General features: G+C 39.4%; 1 protein-coding gene across 7 annotated transcripts in view; it reads right to left on the bottom strand.

The window, feature by feature from the left end:
* The window catches only part of MINDY2 (MINDY lysine 48 deubiquitinase 2), an 87,391-nt gene that overhangs the window by 28,481 nt on the left and 46,131 nt on the right, over positions 1 to 12,779 (bottom strand). For all 7 annotated transcript variants that reach the window (XM_002718209.5, XM_051821957.2, XM_051821955.2 and 4 more), the window contains one exon: positions 1,486 to 1,588. In XM_002718209.5, the coding sequence (XP_002718255.1) occupies positions 1,486 to 1,588 (103 nt within the window). The remainder of the gene's footprint in view (positions 1 to 1,485; positions 1,589 to 12,779) is intronic.

Genomic DNA, 12,779 nt, shown 5'->3' with positions numbered 1-12,779 from the left:
AACGGGTGCCCATATGGTAGGCCAGCACTGCAGGTGGTGGCTTTACCTGCTATGCCATAGCACCAGCCCTGAGGAATAACATTTTATAACAGCTTGTGTTGCTCCTTTCCCTCTGAAATTTAAACTTTACTGCCTTAAGTTGTTAATGAAAGAGTTGCCATACAAATTAATTACCAATGTCCCTATACGTTTATATGTTTATTATAACTCGAAGACTAAGATAAATCTCAACTGAAATACTATATATTTTCTACTTGCTTCTTTTGCATAAATATGGTTAAATTTCTTATAACTGAAAAATCAGTTGAGTTCTGGTGAATACGATATGGGATTCATGCACATGTTCTATATGCTCATATATTCTTGCAGTTATTTTTTAAACATGCTATTATAATCAGCTTTTATTATACCTTGTAAAAATACTTGTGTGTCTGAGGCAGAGTGATGAAAGTTCATCCCTTGCTTCTAAGATTTCTCTTTCTTTTGTTTACCCTTCAAGGAAATGAGACTAGCAGCCCCAATATTTGTGCATATTTATGAAAAAATGAAGTGAGTGTTAGAGAAAGTCCATCAGAATGCATTTGGCCTTCAAATCTCCTTTTGCCATCATTAACTGGAACTCAGCTGAAAAAACATTAAGCTGCTCTTGTGATGATGAATTTAGCAATTCCATTTAGTTATGGATTGGGAAAGCTAATGTTCAGAGGTATACTCTAATCCAGAATGGGGCTTTCCTATATTGTATTGTACTGAAACATAAGGCTGATGGCCACCCAGCTAGGACACTTGAGCACTGTATTACTCATCTCAGTCAACTGAAGTGTTCAGGATAAAGTAGAAAGTCTTTTCAAGTACTCCTCCAAAGTAATCCTCTCTTAAAAGGGGAATTATGAGGGCTGGCACTGTGATATATGGGGTAACGCTGCCGCTTGCAGTGCTGGCATCCCATACAGGTTCAAATCTCAGCTGCTTTACTTCAGATCCAGCTCTCTGTTGTGGCCTAGGAAAGCAATGGAAGATGGCCCAGATTCTTGGGCCCCTGCACCCATGTGGGAGACCCAGAAGAAGCTCCTGGATCCTGGCTTCGAACCGGCACAGCTCTGGCCATTGCAGACATTTGGGGAGTAAACAAGTGGATGGAAGACCTCTCTCTCTCTCTGCCTTTCAAATAAATAAATAAATATTAAAACAAACAAACAAACAAACAGGGTAATTATGAGTAACCTCTGAGTAATTGGCCCTACAAAGGTAGCAAGTGGTTCCGAAGATGATTTTTATAACTGAAGCCTGATTTTACAAGTAAAAAAGGCTCTATAAAGAATCATTCACTGGTATCTTTATGAATCATAGCATCTTTTAATTCCTACAAGGAGCATCACTGGTATTTTTTAGAAGTTATCCTGAAGAAATTTCAAAAATATTAAACCATAAGACAAATTATTTTTCCAAGAATAAAAAAGCCAGGTAATAGCAGCACTCACCCACCTTCACTAACCAGCTCACTATTGTCTGATTGCTTACAAGAGATGATCTTCTCCACTAGTTGGTTGTAGCTGCAGTTACCAACAGCTTTTACAATGTCATCAATCTAGAAAACAAATGACTGTCTCACTAATCATGGTAAGGTTAGAAACAGGAACAAAAGAAATCCAAATCACTCTTTAGGATTTTATTCTAATAAAATATTAAATATAAAGGTATTACTTATAAAATCAGCATTAAAATCAATATCCAACAGTTTCCAGCTCAATATAACACATTATGAAAAATACTGCAGTTATATTTCAATTATGTGAAAAATGATGAAATGGAATTATTACATGTCATTTCTTAGGGTTGTAAAGATGTATTTCAGTGACTAAAATAACACGTAAGTACTTCAGGAAGAAAGCTAAGAAAATTTCGATTTTTTAAGCTAAAAAACAAATGTTTCACTAAAGATGCTAATTTATAGGATTAACAGAGTTCTTCTATTTTTAGTTCCTAGAAAAGTATAATAGAGATGGAGATACTAATGTTATTTCCTAGAAGAAAGGTTAATACATGTTAAGCAGGGACAGTATTTATCTCATGATTCTAGTTTTTGTCTTTAAAAGTACAGTAGTAAGGTAAATTCAAACATTTAAACTATAGTAAAATAAAACTGAGCATCTCTATTCTCCCTCCATTATACTCTGCTTTGACTACTGAAGAAAAAGAGGTTTCTGCTGTTTATACAACTTATTTTGATTGTCTTCTCATCCCTAAAAATGTATTTCAATACTTATAAATCATTATAAATCTGCTAATATGCTATATACAATAAAACAAAACACCAATTAAATAATGATATAAATAAAAATAAGAGGGTTAATGCTTTCTACCTATATTTAAGTTATTATTTTGAATATTTATTCTTTGCATATCATGGTCTAACATATGTCTTCACAAGTAATGGAGCAGTAGTGCTCAAACCTGGGGAGTTTGGTAAAAACATCTAAAAGAATTCCAGGCTCAAGCTGCTTCTCAGTTGTCTGTTTCCATTCTGTTGTCCAGGTGATTCTCATGCAAACAAAGTTTGAGAATCACTGCTCTAGACTATATGAAGGTACTTCAAAAAGTCTGCAGAAAATGAAAAAGTTTAGTTTGGTGCCCAAAAACTGAAATCCATATGTGGTTTTTTCATAATATATATTTACCATGAATTTTTGGAAGATCCCTCATAATTAATTTTCCTTGTTTCTGCAAAATTCTGTGATGGTAAAAGCCTTTTAACTCTGGCAACTGGATTGATGGTTGGTTAAGAAGATCAGCTAATTGAAAACATCAATGCAGGAAGTTGTGAGAAATGTTAGACATATCCTAAATACAATACCTTAAAATACACAAAGGTATGTATCCACCTGTCAGTTTTTTTGTGTGTAGGGCCAAAAAGGCTTTTTCTTTGAGAGAGGGTCTTTGGGCTATGATTCTATGAAACTCACTTAAAAATGTCCATTTATGCCTTCCAGTTTTGTTGTTTTTGTTTTTTGCTATGTAAAGAGAGAGAAAGACAAAGACAGAAACACAGAGAGAGTTCTTTCACTCACTAGTTTATTCCCTAAATGTCCACAATGGCTAGGGGCTGAAGCCAGGAGCTGGGAACTCAAAAATAGTCTCCTATGTTTGATGACAGGAATCTAATTACTTGGGCCATCACCACTGTCTCTCATGGTCTGCATTAACAGGAACCTGGAGTGAAACCCAGGTTCTCTGATAGGAGACATGAGTGTCCTAACCAGCATCTTACCTGCTTGGCCATCTTTCCCTTATCAGCTTTCCACTTTTAATTTATTTGAAACAAGAACATAGACTCTTGGGGCCAGCACTGTGGTATAGTATGTTACACCTCTACCTGCAGCACTGGTATCCCATGTGGGCAATGGAATTCCCGCTGTTCCACTTCTGACCCAACTCTCTGCTAATGGCCTGGGAAGGCAGAAGATGGCCCAAGTGCTTGGGCCCCTGCACCCATGTGGAGGAAACTCCTGGTTCTTGGCTCCTGGCTTTGGTCTGGTCCAGCTCTGGCCATTGCAGCCATTTGGGGAGTGAACAAGAGGATGGAAGACCACTCTCCTCTGTCTTTCCCTTTCACTCTGTAATTCTGCTTCTCAAATAAATAAGTAAATCTTAAAAAAAAAAAAAAAAAAAAAAAAGAACATAGATTCTTAAACAATTTGCGGGAGCAGTCTCTATAGATACTCATTATTATCCTCAATATTTTACTGCTTACAGTATTTTTCTTTAGTGACCCAACTTCATCAAGTCTTTCCAAAGAATCTGAATTTTCAAAGAATCCACATAATCATAACTAGAATAAATACAAAAATCAATATACAAGTATCAGTATGTTTCTATAGATTAGCAATAACATTACCAATAAATGTTCATAGGCAGAATCTCTACATTAATATTTCACTCAATTAATTTTTGAGGGTGCCTATTGCATACTATATAGCAGATGCTTTTAGAGATGCTTCAGATACAATAGTGAACAAAAGCATATATGTTTTCATGAAACTTATATTCTACAGGTCAGTGTTATGGCACAGCAGATTAAGCCTCCGCTTGCAACACTGGCATCCCATATCAGAGCGCTGCTTTGAGTCCCAGCTGTACCATTTCTGATCCAGCTCCCTGCTAATGTGCCTAGGAAAGCAGCAGCAGAAGGCCCAAGCACTTGGGTCCTGCCATCACGTGGGAGACCTTGATGACAGCCAGCTGGAGAGTGAATCAGCATATAGAAAATCTCTCTTTCTTTCTGTCTCTGTCACTATCTCTATGCCATTCAAATAAACAAAAAATAAAATCTTTTTTAAAAAGCTTACATTCTAGAGTAAAAACAAACAGTAAGCTAAATAAATGTGGTATACAACTGTTAGTTTTCATTGCAGTATAGCACAGATAAGCCATAATAAACTTATTTATTTGTCTTTTGATTTTTTAGTTGTTTTCAGTTTGAGGCTATGGAAAATAATACTGCTATAAACATTTTTGTACATTTATCCTCCTTCCACACATCAAAGATTAATCTATGGTTTGTGCCTTGTCAACTTGCCAAGTCTTTTTTTCTTTTTTTTTAATATTTTAAGTCTTTTTTTTTTTTTTTTTTTTTTTTTGGACAGGCAGAGTTAGTGAGAGAGAGAGAGAGAGAGAGAAAGATCCTCCTTCTGCTGGTTCACCCCCCAAATGGCTGCTACGGTTGGTGCGCTGTGCCGATCCAAAGCCAGGAGCCAGGTGTTTCCTCCCAGTCGCCCACGCGGGTGCACGGCCCAAGGACCTGGGCCATCCTCCACTGCCTTTCCAGGCCACAGCAGAGAGCTGCACTGGAAAAGGAGCAACAGAATCCAGTGCCCCGACTGGAACTAGAAGCCAGGGTGCCAGCACCACAGGCAGAGGATTAGCCTAGTGAGCCGCGGTGCCAGCCTACTTGCTAAGTCTTAAGGTATGCTTATCCCCAACTTTACTAAAAAAAAAAAACAACATATTTCCCAAAGTAGATGGTCAATCTGCATTCTCATCAGCAGAGTGCTCATCAGTATGGTGCACAATGCCAATGCTGAATGTCAGCCAGTGTGATGAGTGGTATCTCATTTTGATGTGATTTGTATTTCCCTGATGACTAGTTTGTATGTTCATTGGTATCTATTTTTGTTATGTACATATTCAAATCATTGTTCCTTTTTTCCACTGGATTAGCTATCTTTTAAAAAATTATTCAATGGTCTATCAATGTTTCCTTTATAGCTAATGGTTTTGATTCTTGTTTTAAAAATCCCTCTGTATTGGGGCCAGTGCTGTGACTTAGAGGGTAAAGCTGCCACCAGCAGTGCTGGCAACCCTTATGGGTGCTGGTTTGAGATCCTGCTGCTCCACTTCTGATCCAGTGCTCTGCTGTGGCCTGGAAGAAGCTACCGGCTCCTGGCTTAGGATTGGCCCAGCTCTAGTCACTGTGGCCATTTGGGGAGTGAACCAAAGAATGGAAGATCTCTCTTTCTCTCTCTGCCTCTGCCTCGCTGTAACTCTGCCCTTCAATTAAATACATCTTTAAAAAAAATAAAAAATTTCACACGTGTATGAAATGATTGTGTAGTCAGAGATGTGAAAAAGAAGGGAAGACAAGAAGTGCATGATGAGAAAAGAAGACATGATGATTAAACACAATGTGATACTCTGGATTCTGCAACAATATCAACAAAAAACCCAAGTTGAAAAAAATCTGTGAAATCTGAATGAAGACTGTAATTAAGGTAATAATAATATACCAATACTCAATTTTATAGTTTTGATACATGTACCACACTCAAGTGAGATGTTAACATTAGAGAACACAGGGTGTACAATACAAGGGAATTCACTGCAATACCTTTATAATTTTCCTATAAATCTGCAATTATTCTAAAATAACAAGTTTATTAATTTTTAAAAAGCATGTGTGTTTATCAGGTTTTCTTTTTTTGCTTCCTCTATTAGTTACAGGGAATGGTATATTAAAATCTGTCACTGTGACAATCTATTTTTCTAATTTCATTCAATTTTTCTGATGTAGTTTGAGATTACATTATTAGATACATACAAATTTTGTTTTTTATTGACAAAAAGTTATCTTTACCTATAGTACTTCTCTTGTGTCCAAGTTATGAACAGTCAATCACAGTGTTTCTGTTCCGGGTGTTTCAAGGAGTCCACAAATTTTAAATGATTATATCTTCTTCATAAATTAAATATCTTATCATTAGTAATGCTTTGACTTAAAGTCTGTTTTTTTTTTTTTTTGACAGGCAGAGTTAGACAGTGAGAGAGAGAGAGAGAGAGAGACAGAGAGAAAGGTCTTCTTTCTGTTGGTTCACCCCGAAATGGCTGCCAGGGCTGGAGCTATGCCGATCTGAAGCCAGGAGCCAGGTGCTTCCTCCTGGTCTCCCATGCAGGTGCAGGGCCCAAGCACTTGGGCCATCCTCTACTGCCTTCCCAGGCCACAGCATAGAACTGGACTAGAAGAGGAGCAGCCGGGACAGAACCAGTGCCCCAACCGGGACTAGAACCTGGGGTGCCGGCGCTGCAGGCAGAGGATTAGCATAGTGAGCCGTGGCGCCAGCCTAAAGTCTATTTTTTCTAATACTACTAGAAGGACACTAACTTTCTTTTGATTAGAAACTGTAAAGTATTTTTTTCCCTTTTTCCTTGCAACCTGTTTATATAATTGTTTTTATCTCTTATAAACTGAACAGGTATCTATTTTAATCTCGTCCAATTTACACTTACTCTATTGATTTATGTATCTGAATTTATTCAATGTACCATATCTGTCCCATCAGTTCAACATTCCTTTATCTCCCCCTCCTTCCTTCTTTTTAGACTAATTTTTTTTCGTTCTACTAACCTAAAATTACCCACAATTTTTTCTACATTTTTCATGGCTACTGTAGAAAAGCATTATCCAGTAGCACTTTTAGCAATGAAATATTCCAAATCTATATTACCCAGCAGAATATCTACTAGTCACATGTGGCTACTGAGTAATTGAAATGGGTTAATGTAGCGCAGGAACTAAATCTGTAATTAAATTTAAATTAAAATAGGTACACTTGGCTAACATATTGGACAGAAAAGTCATAGAAGTTATAACATCTATTTCTATCATATTAAAGACAGAAATTATTCCTTTAACAATTAATTCTAGACCCTTATAACACTTTAAATCCATTTAACCCTCTTCCCAGCTCATTATTTTGGCATATGCTAGTACTTTTTTTAAAAGATATATTTACTTATCTGAAAGTCAGAGTTACACAGAGAAAGGAGGAGAGGCAGAGAAAGAGGACTTCCATCTGCTGGCTCCCTCCACAATTGGCCGCAACAGCTAGAGTTGCGTGGATCTAAAACCAGGAGCCAGGAGCTTCTTCCTTGTCTCCTACACAGTGCTTCCATGTCTCCCATGTGGGTGCAGAGGCCCAAGAACTTGGGCCATCTTCTACTGCTTTCCTAGGCCATAGCAGAGAGCTGGATGGGAAGTAGAGCAGCCAGGACTTGAACCCACTATGCCATAGTGCCAACCCCATATGCTATTACTTTTTAATAACGTTATTATTTGATAGAGTCAATAATCATTTAGATTTATCCATATATTTACATGAAATTCTCTCTCCATTTACTCTTTCTAACATCTGGGATCAATTTCCTTCTGATTAAAATACTTGTTTATAATTTCCATCAATGATGGACTATTAGCAACAAATCATTTTAATTAATCTGAGAAATTAGTGCTACATTGTTTAAAGACAAATTTACCAGGAACAGAATTGTAGGTTAGCATTTGTTTCCCTAAGGGCACTGAATTTATCATTCCACTGTCTTTTGGTATCCAGTGTTGCTATTAAGGAGCTACCAGTTAATAATGTGGACATTCAGTGACTGGATGTTTGTGTTCACCAAAGGAACTAGATACTTATTTGCAGGACAGTTATTCACAGAACAAAAAATCAGAATATAAAGAACTAGCTAGTTTTGAAAGGTATATAATATAGACCTATGGATTTCAAACTTTTTTCTCTTTTTCATCTCATTAAGCAGCAGAATCCTTCTGTCACAAATCAAGTAAGTAAATAAAATAAATAAAAAGCTAAGCCTGGAACCTGGAGTTTGGAAACTACTATCTACCCCAGAAATTCCTCATGAACAATTTCTGCCCTATGTTAAGTACATTTTTTTCTCTAAGCATACAATGACTTCTACTGTTTATCAGATGATATATAGATACTCATACAAAGGGATGACCTGACCTGAGTCCAGTTTTCAAAAATTAAGACTTTATGTTCCTCAGGCTATCATCTCATTCATGTCAAGTATCAGCACTACCTGGGATTGCTACCTGCTAGGATCCAGATGGCCCATCCTGGATGTGTGACCTGCTGGACATGGTTCGACTTTTCAGTGACATTCTGAGGCAGAGTGCCTATAAATACCCAGATGCCCTGGTATTACAGTAAGCCATTCTTCCACTGCCCATAACTGCAGCTTCCTTTAATGGACAGGATGAAAAAGCACTACCACGTCTTTGTGTGTATCTTCTCTGAAGTAAACTGCACACATGCTATACTCCATCAATTAATATTTACTGAGAACCTATTATGTTACAGGCACTGTTCTAAACACTGAAATAAAAGAAGTTAAGCCCTCAAAAACATATATTCTTGTTGGAGGTAACAGTCAATCATATAAAGCCGCTGCCTGCAATGCATCCCATATGGGCGTGGTTCGAGGCCTGACTGACCCACTTCAGATCCAGCTCTCTGCTATGGCCTGGGAAAGCAGTAGAAGATGGCCCAAAAGCTTGGGCCCTTGCACCAGTGTGGGAGACCCGGAGGAAGCTCCTGGCTTCAGATTGGCACAGCTCCAGCTGTTGCGGTCAACTGGGGAGGGAAGCAGTAGTCGGAAGACCTGTCTCTCTCTCTCTGCCTCTCCTTCTCTCTCTGTGTAATTCTGCCTTTCAAATAAATAAATAAATCTTTAAAAAAAAAATAGGTAGAGATAGGTCCTCCTAGCTTAAATAAATAAATAAATAGCCAGCGTTGGCATCCCATATGGGTGCCAGTTCAAGTCCCGGTCTCTCCACTTCCAATCCAGCTCTCTGCTCTGGCCTGGGAAAGCAGCAGAAGATGGCCCAGGTGCTTGGGCCCCTGAACCTGCATGGGAGACCAGGAAGAAGCTCCTAGCTCCTGGCTTTGGATGGCTTCAGCTCCAGCAATCGCGGCAATTTGAGGAGTGAACCAGAGGATGAAGACCTCTCTCTCTCTCTGCATCTGCCTCTCTGTAACTCTTTCAAATAAATAAATCTTTTTTTAAAAAAAGAAATAATAATTCCAAACAATAAGTGGCATAAAGAAAATCAAATTGGGCAATGAGAGAGGAAAGGGGAAATGATTAATTTCAATCAGTCAGTCAAGAAGAGCCTCTTTGACAAGGTGATATTTGACCTAAGACCAGAATAATGAAGAACCAGAAGATCTGGAAGAATAATGTGTTAAGTTAGGAGGACAATATTCCACAGTGGGCAATCAGTAAGTATTAATACTGAAATAAGAATGAGCTTGGCATGTCTGAAGAACAAAAAGGCAGCAGTGTTGCTAAAGAGTAATAAAAAAAAAAGCATGAAAAGTACATGAGATGCAGTTGGACAGATAGGCAGAGTCTAAATCACACAGCATATAAAAAATTACAGTTAAGACTTTAAATCTTATTTTAATTACATTGGAGACATTCTAGGAAATAAAACAGAAGGAGTTATTTTCAAGATCATTCTGAGTGACAAGCTAATTCAATAGGGAAAGAATAATCTTTCTGGGGCCAGCGCTGTGGCGTAGCGGGTAAAGCCCTTGCCTGCAGTGCCAGCATCCCATATGGGTGCTGGTTTGAGTCTTGGCTACTCCACTTCTGATCCAGCTTTCTGCTACGGAATGGGAAAGCAGTGGAAGATGGCCCGAGTCCTTGGGGCCCTGCACCCACGTGGGAGACCTGGAAGAAGCTCCTGGCTCCTGCTTTCAGATAGGTGCAACTCCAGCCATTGTGGCCATCTGGGGAGTGAACCAGAGGACGGAAGACCTCCTCTTTCTCTCTCTGTAACTCTGCCTTTCAAATAAAATAAATAAATCTTTTTTTTAAAAGGCCAAGAATTGGAACAGATACTTCATTAAAGAAGATATACATATGGCCAATAAGCACATGAAAAGACAAAAGATCACTAATCATCAGAAAAATGTAAAAAAAAAAAACAAGGAAATATGAATCTACAATTATTAAGATTACTATAATCAAAACAACAGAAAATGGTAGGTACTGGTGAGGATGTAAAGAAATTAGGACCTTCACACACACACACACACACACACACACACACACTTACACACACACACTGCTGGTGTTTATGTAAAATGGCACAGTCACTTTGAAAAAGATTACATGATTTCCTCAAAAGGTTAAACACAGTTTTCATATGACCCATCAATTCCACTCCTAGGAATATACCTAAGAGAAAGGAAAATACGTCACATTATTTTTAATAAAAAGAAATGATGTACTGACACATCACAGAATATAGATGAACCTTGAAAACAGCAGGCTAAGTGAAAGAAGTCAAACACAAAAGACTGCATTACTGTATGCTTCCATTTACATAAAACATAAAAATAGCCACATCTCTAGAAATAAAAAGTAGGGTGGGAAGGTTGGGAGGAATAGAGCAGTTTTGTGTGTTTCTTTTTCAATGTTTACTTTTATTCATTTTCATCTACTTGAAAGGCAGGGTGACAGAGACAGACAGAGTCCATACATGGGTTCATTTCCCAAATGCCCCTAATAGCCAGGGTTGGGCCAGGCCAAAGCCAGGAGCCTGGAAATCCATCCAGGTCCCCATATGCGTGATAGAGGTCCAAACATGTGAGCCATCATCTACTACTTCCCAGGATGCATTAGCAGAAAGCTGGATCAGTAGGGGAGGTTTTGGGACTGGAGCCAGCACTCTAATATGGTATGCGGGTATCCCAAAAGGCAGCTTAACCCACAGTGCCATGATGCGCAGCTCACAGGATTCATTTTGGGGGTGATAAAAATGTTCTAAAATTCACTGAAGTGATAAGTACAAACTAAATATCACTAGAACAAGTGGATTTCCATAGGCAAAACAAACAAAACAAACCCAAAAACACAAAAACAAAACTGAAATCTATGCCTTTTATCTTTCACAGAATTAACTCAAAATGGATCATAGACTTAATGTAAAACATCAACTACAAGAACAAAAAAGTATAAAAATAGTAAGAATATAGGGATCAGGGTTGTGGTGCAGCACGTTAAGCCGCCATATACAGTGCCAGCATCCCATGTGAGTGCTGGTTCAAGTCCCAGCTGTTCCACTTCTGATACAGCCCTCTGCCAATGTGCCTGGGAAAGCAGCAGAGAATAGGCCAAGTCCTTGGGCCCTGGCCATCCATATGGGAGACCCAGATGAAGCTCCTAGCTTTGGTTTGACCCAGTCCCAGCCATTGTGGTCATTTAGGGAATGAATCAGTAGATGGAAGATCTCTGTCTCTACATCTCTCTCTCCTTCCTCCCCCCTTCCGTCTGTAACTCTGTCAAAAATAAATAAATAAATAAATAAATCTCAAAAAAAAAAAAAAGAGAGAGCTTGGTAGAATTTTTAGACTTAACACTAAAAGCATGAAGCACAAGGGAGAAATGATAAAATGGATTCCATTAAAATTAAAAACCCTTTTAATCTCTAAAGATCTTCCAAAGATGATGAAAAACCCAGCTACATGGGCCAGCATTGTGGCACAGCAGGTTAAGCCATCACTTGCAATGTCAGCATGCCATATTAGAGACATAATGACAGTCCCAGCTGCTCTGCTTCCAAGCTAATGTGCCTGGGAAAGCAGCAGAAGCTGACCCATGTACTTGGGTCTCTATCACCCATGTGGGAGACCAGATGGAGTTCCAGCCTCCTGGTTTCAGTCCAGCCCAGCCCTGGCTGTTGTAGCCATTTTGGGGAATGAACCAGTGGATGGGAAATATCTACGTCACTCTGCCTTTCAAATAAATACATAAATTAAAAAAAAGTTTTAAAAAGAACAACAAGAAGCTACAGATTGGGAGAAAATACTTGTAAAACCTATACCTGGGCCAGCGCCGTGGCTCAATAGGCTAATCGTCCACCTGCAGCGCCGGCATACCGGGTTCTAGTCCCAGTCGGGGCACCGGATTCTGTCCCAGTTGCCCCTCTTCCAGTCCAGCTCTCTGCTGTGGCCCAGAAGTGCAGTGGAGGATGGCCCAGGTCCTTGGGCCCTGCACCCCATGGGAGACCAGGAGAAGCACCTGGCTCCTGCCAGCGGATCAGCATGGTGCGCTGACTGCAGCGCGCCAGCCGCAGCGGCCATTGGAGGGTGAACCAACGGTAAGGGAAGACCTTTCTCTCTGTCTCTCTCTTTCACTGTCCACTCTGCCTCCTGTCAAAAAAAAAAAAAAAAAAAAAAAAAAGAAGACGACCTATACCTGACAAAGAATTAGTGCTTAGAATATGCTTAGAATACATAAAAACTCGGCCGGCGGCCGCGGCTCACTAGGCTAATCCTCTGCCTAGCGGCGCTGGCACACCGGGCTCTAGTCCCGGTCGGGGTGCCGGATTCTGTCCCGGTTGCCCCTCTTCCAGGCCAGCTCTCTGCTGTGGCCAGGGAGTGCAGTGGAGGATGGCCCAGGTGCTTGGGCCCTGC

This window comes from Oryctolagus cuniculus, chromosome 12 (genome assembly GCF_964237555.1).
Source record: "Oryctolagus cuniculus chromosome 12, mOryCun1.1, whole genome shotgun sequence".
Taxonomy (NCBI): Eukaryota; Metazoa; Chordata; class Mammalia; order Lagomorpha; family Leporidae; genus Oryctolagus; species Oryctolagus cuniculus.
This window is presented reverse-complemented; position numbering and strand designations above follow the sequence as displayed.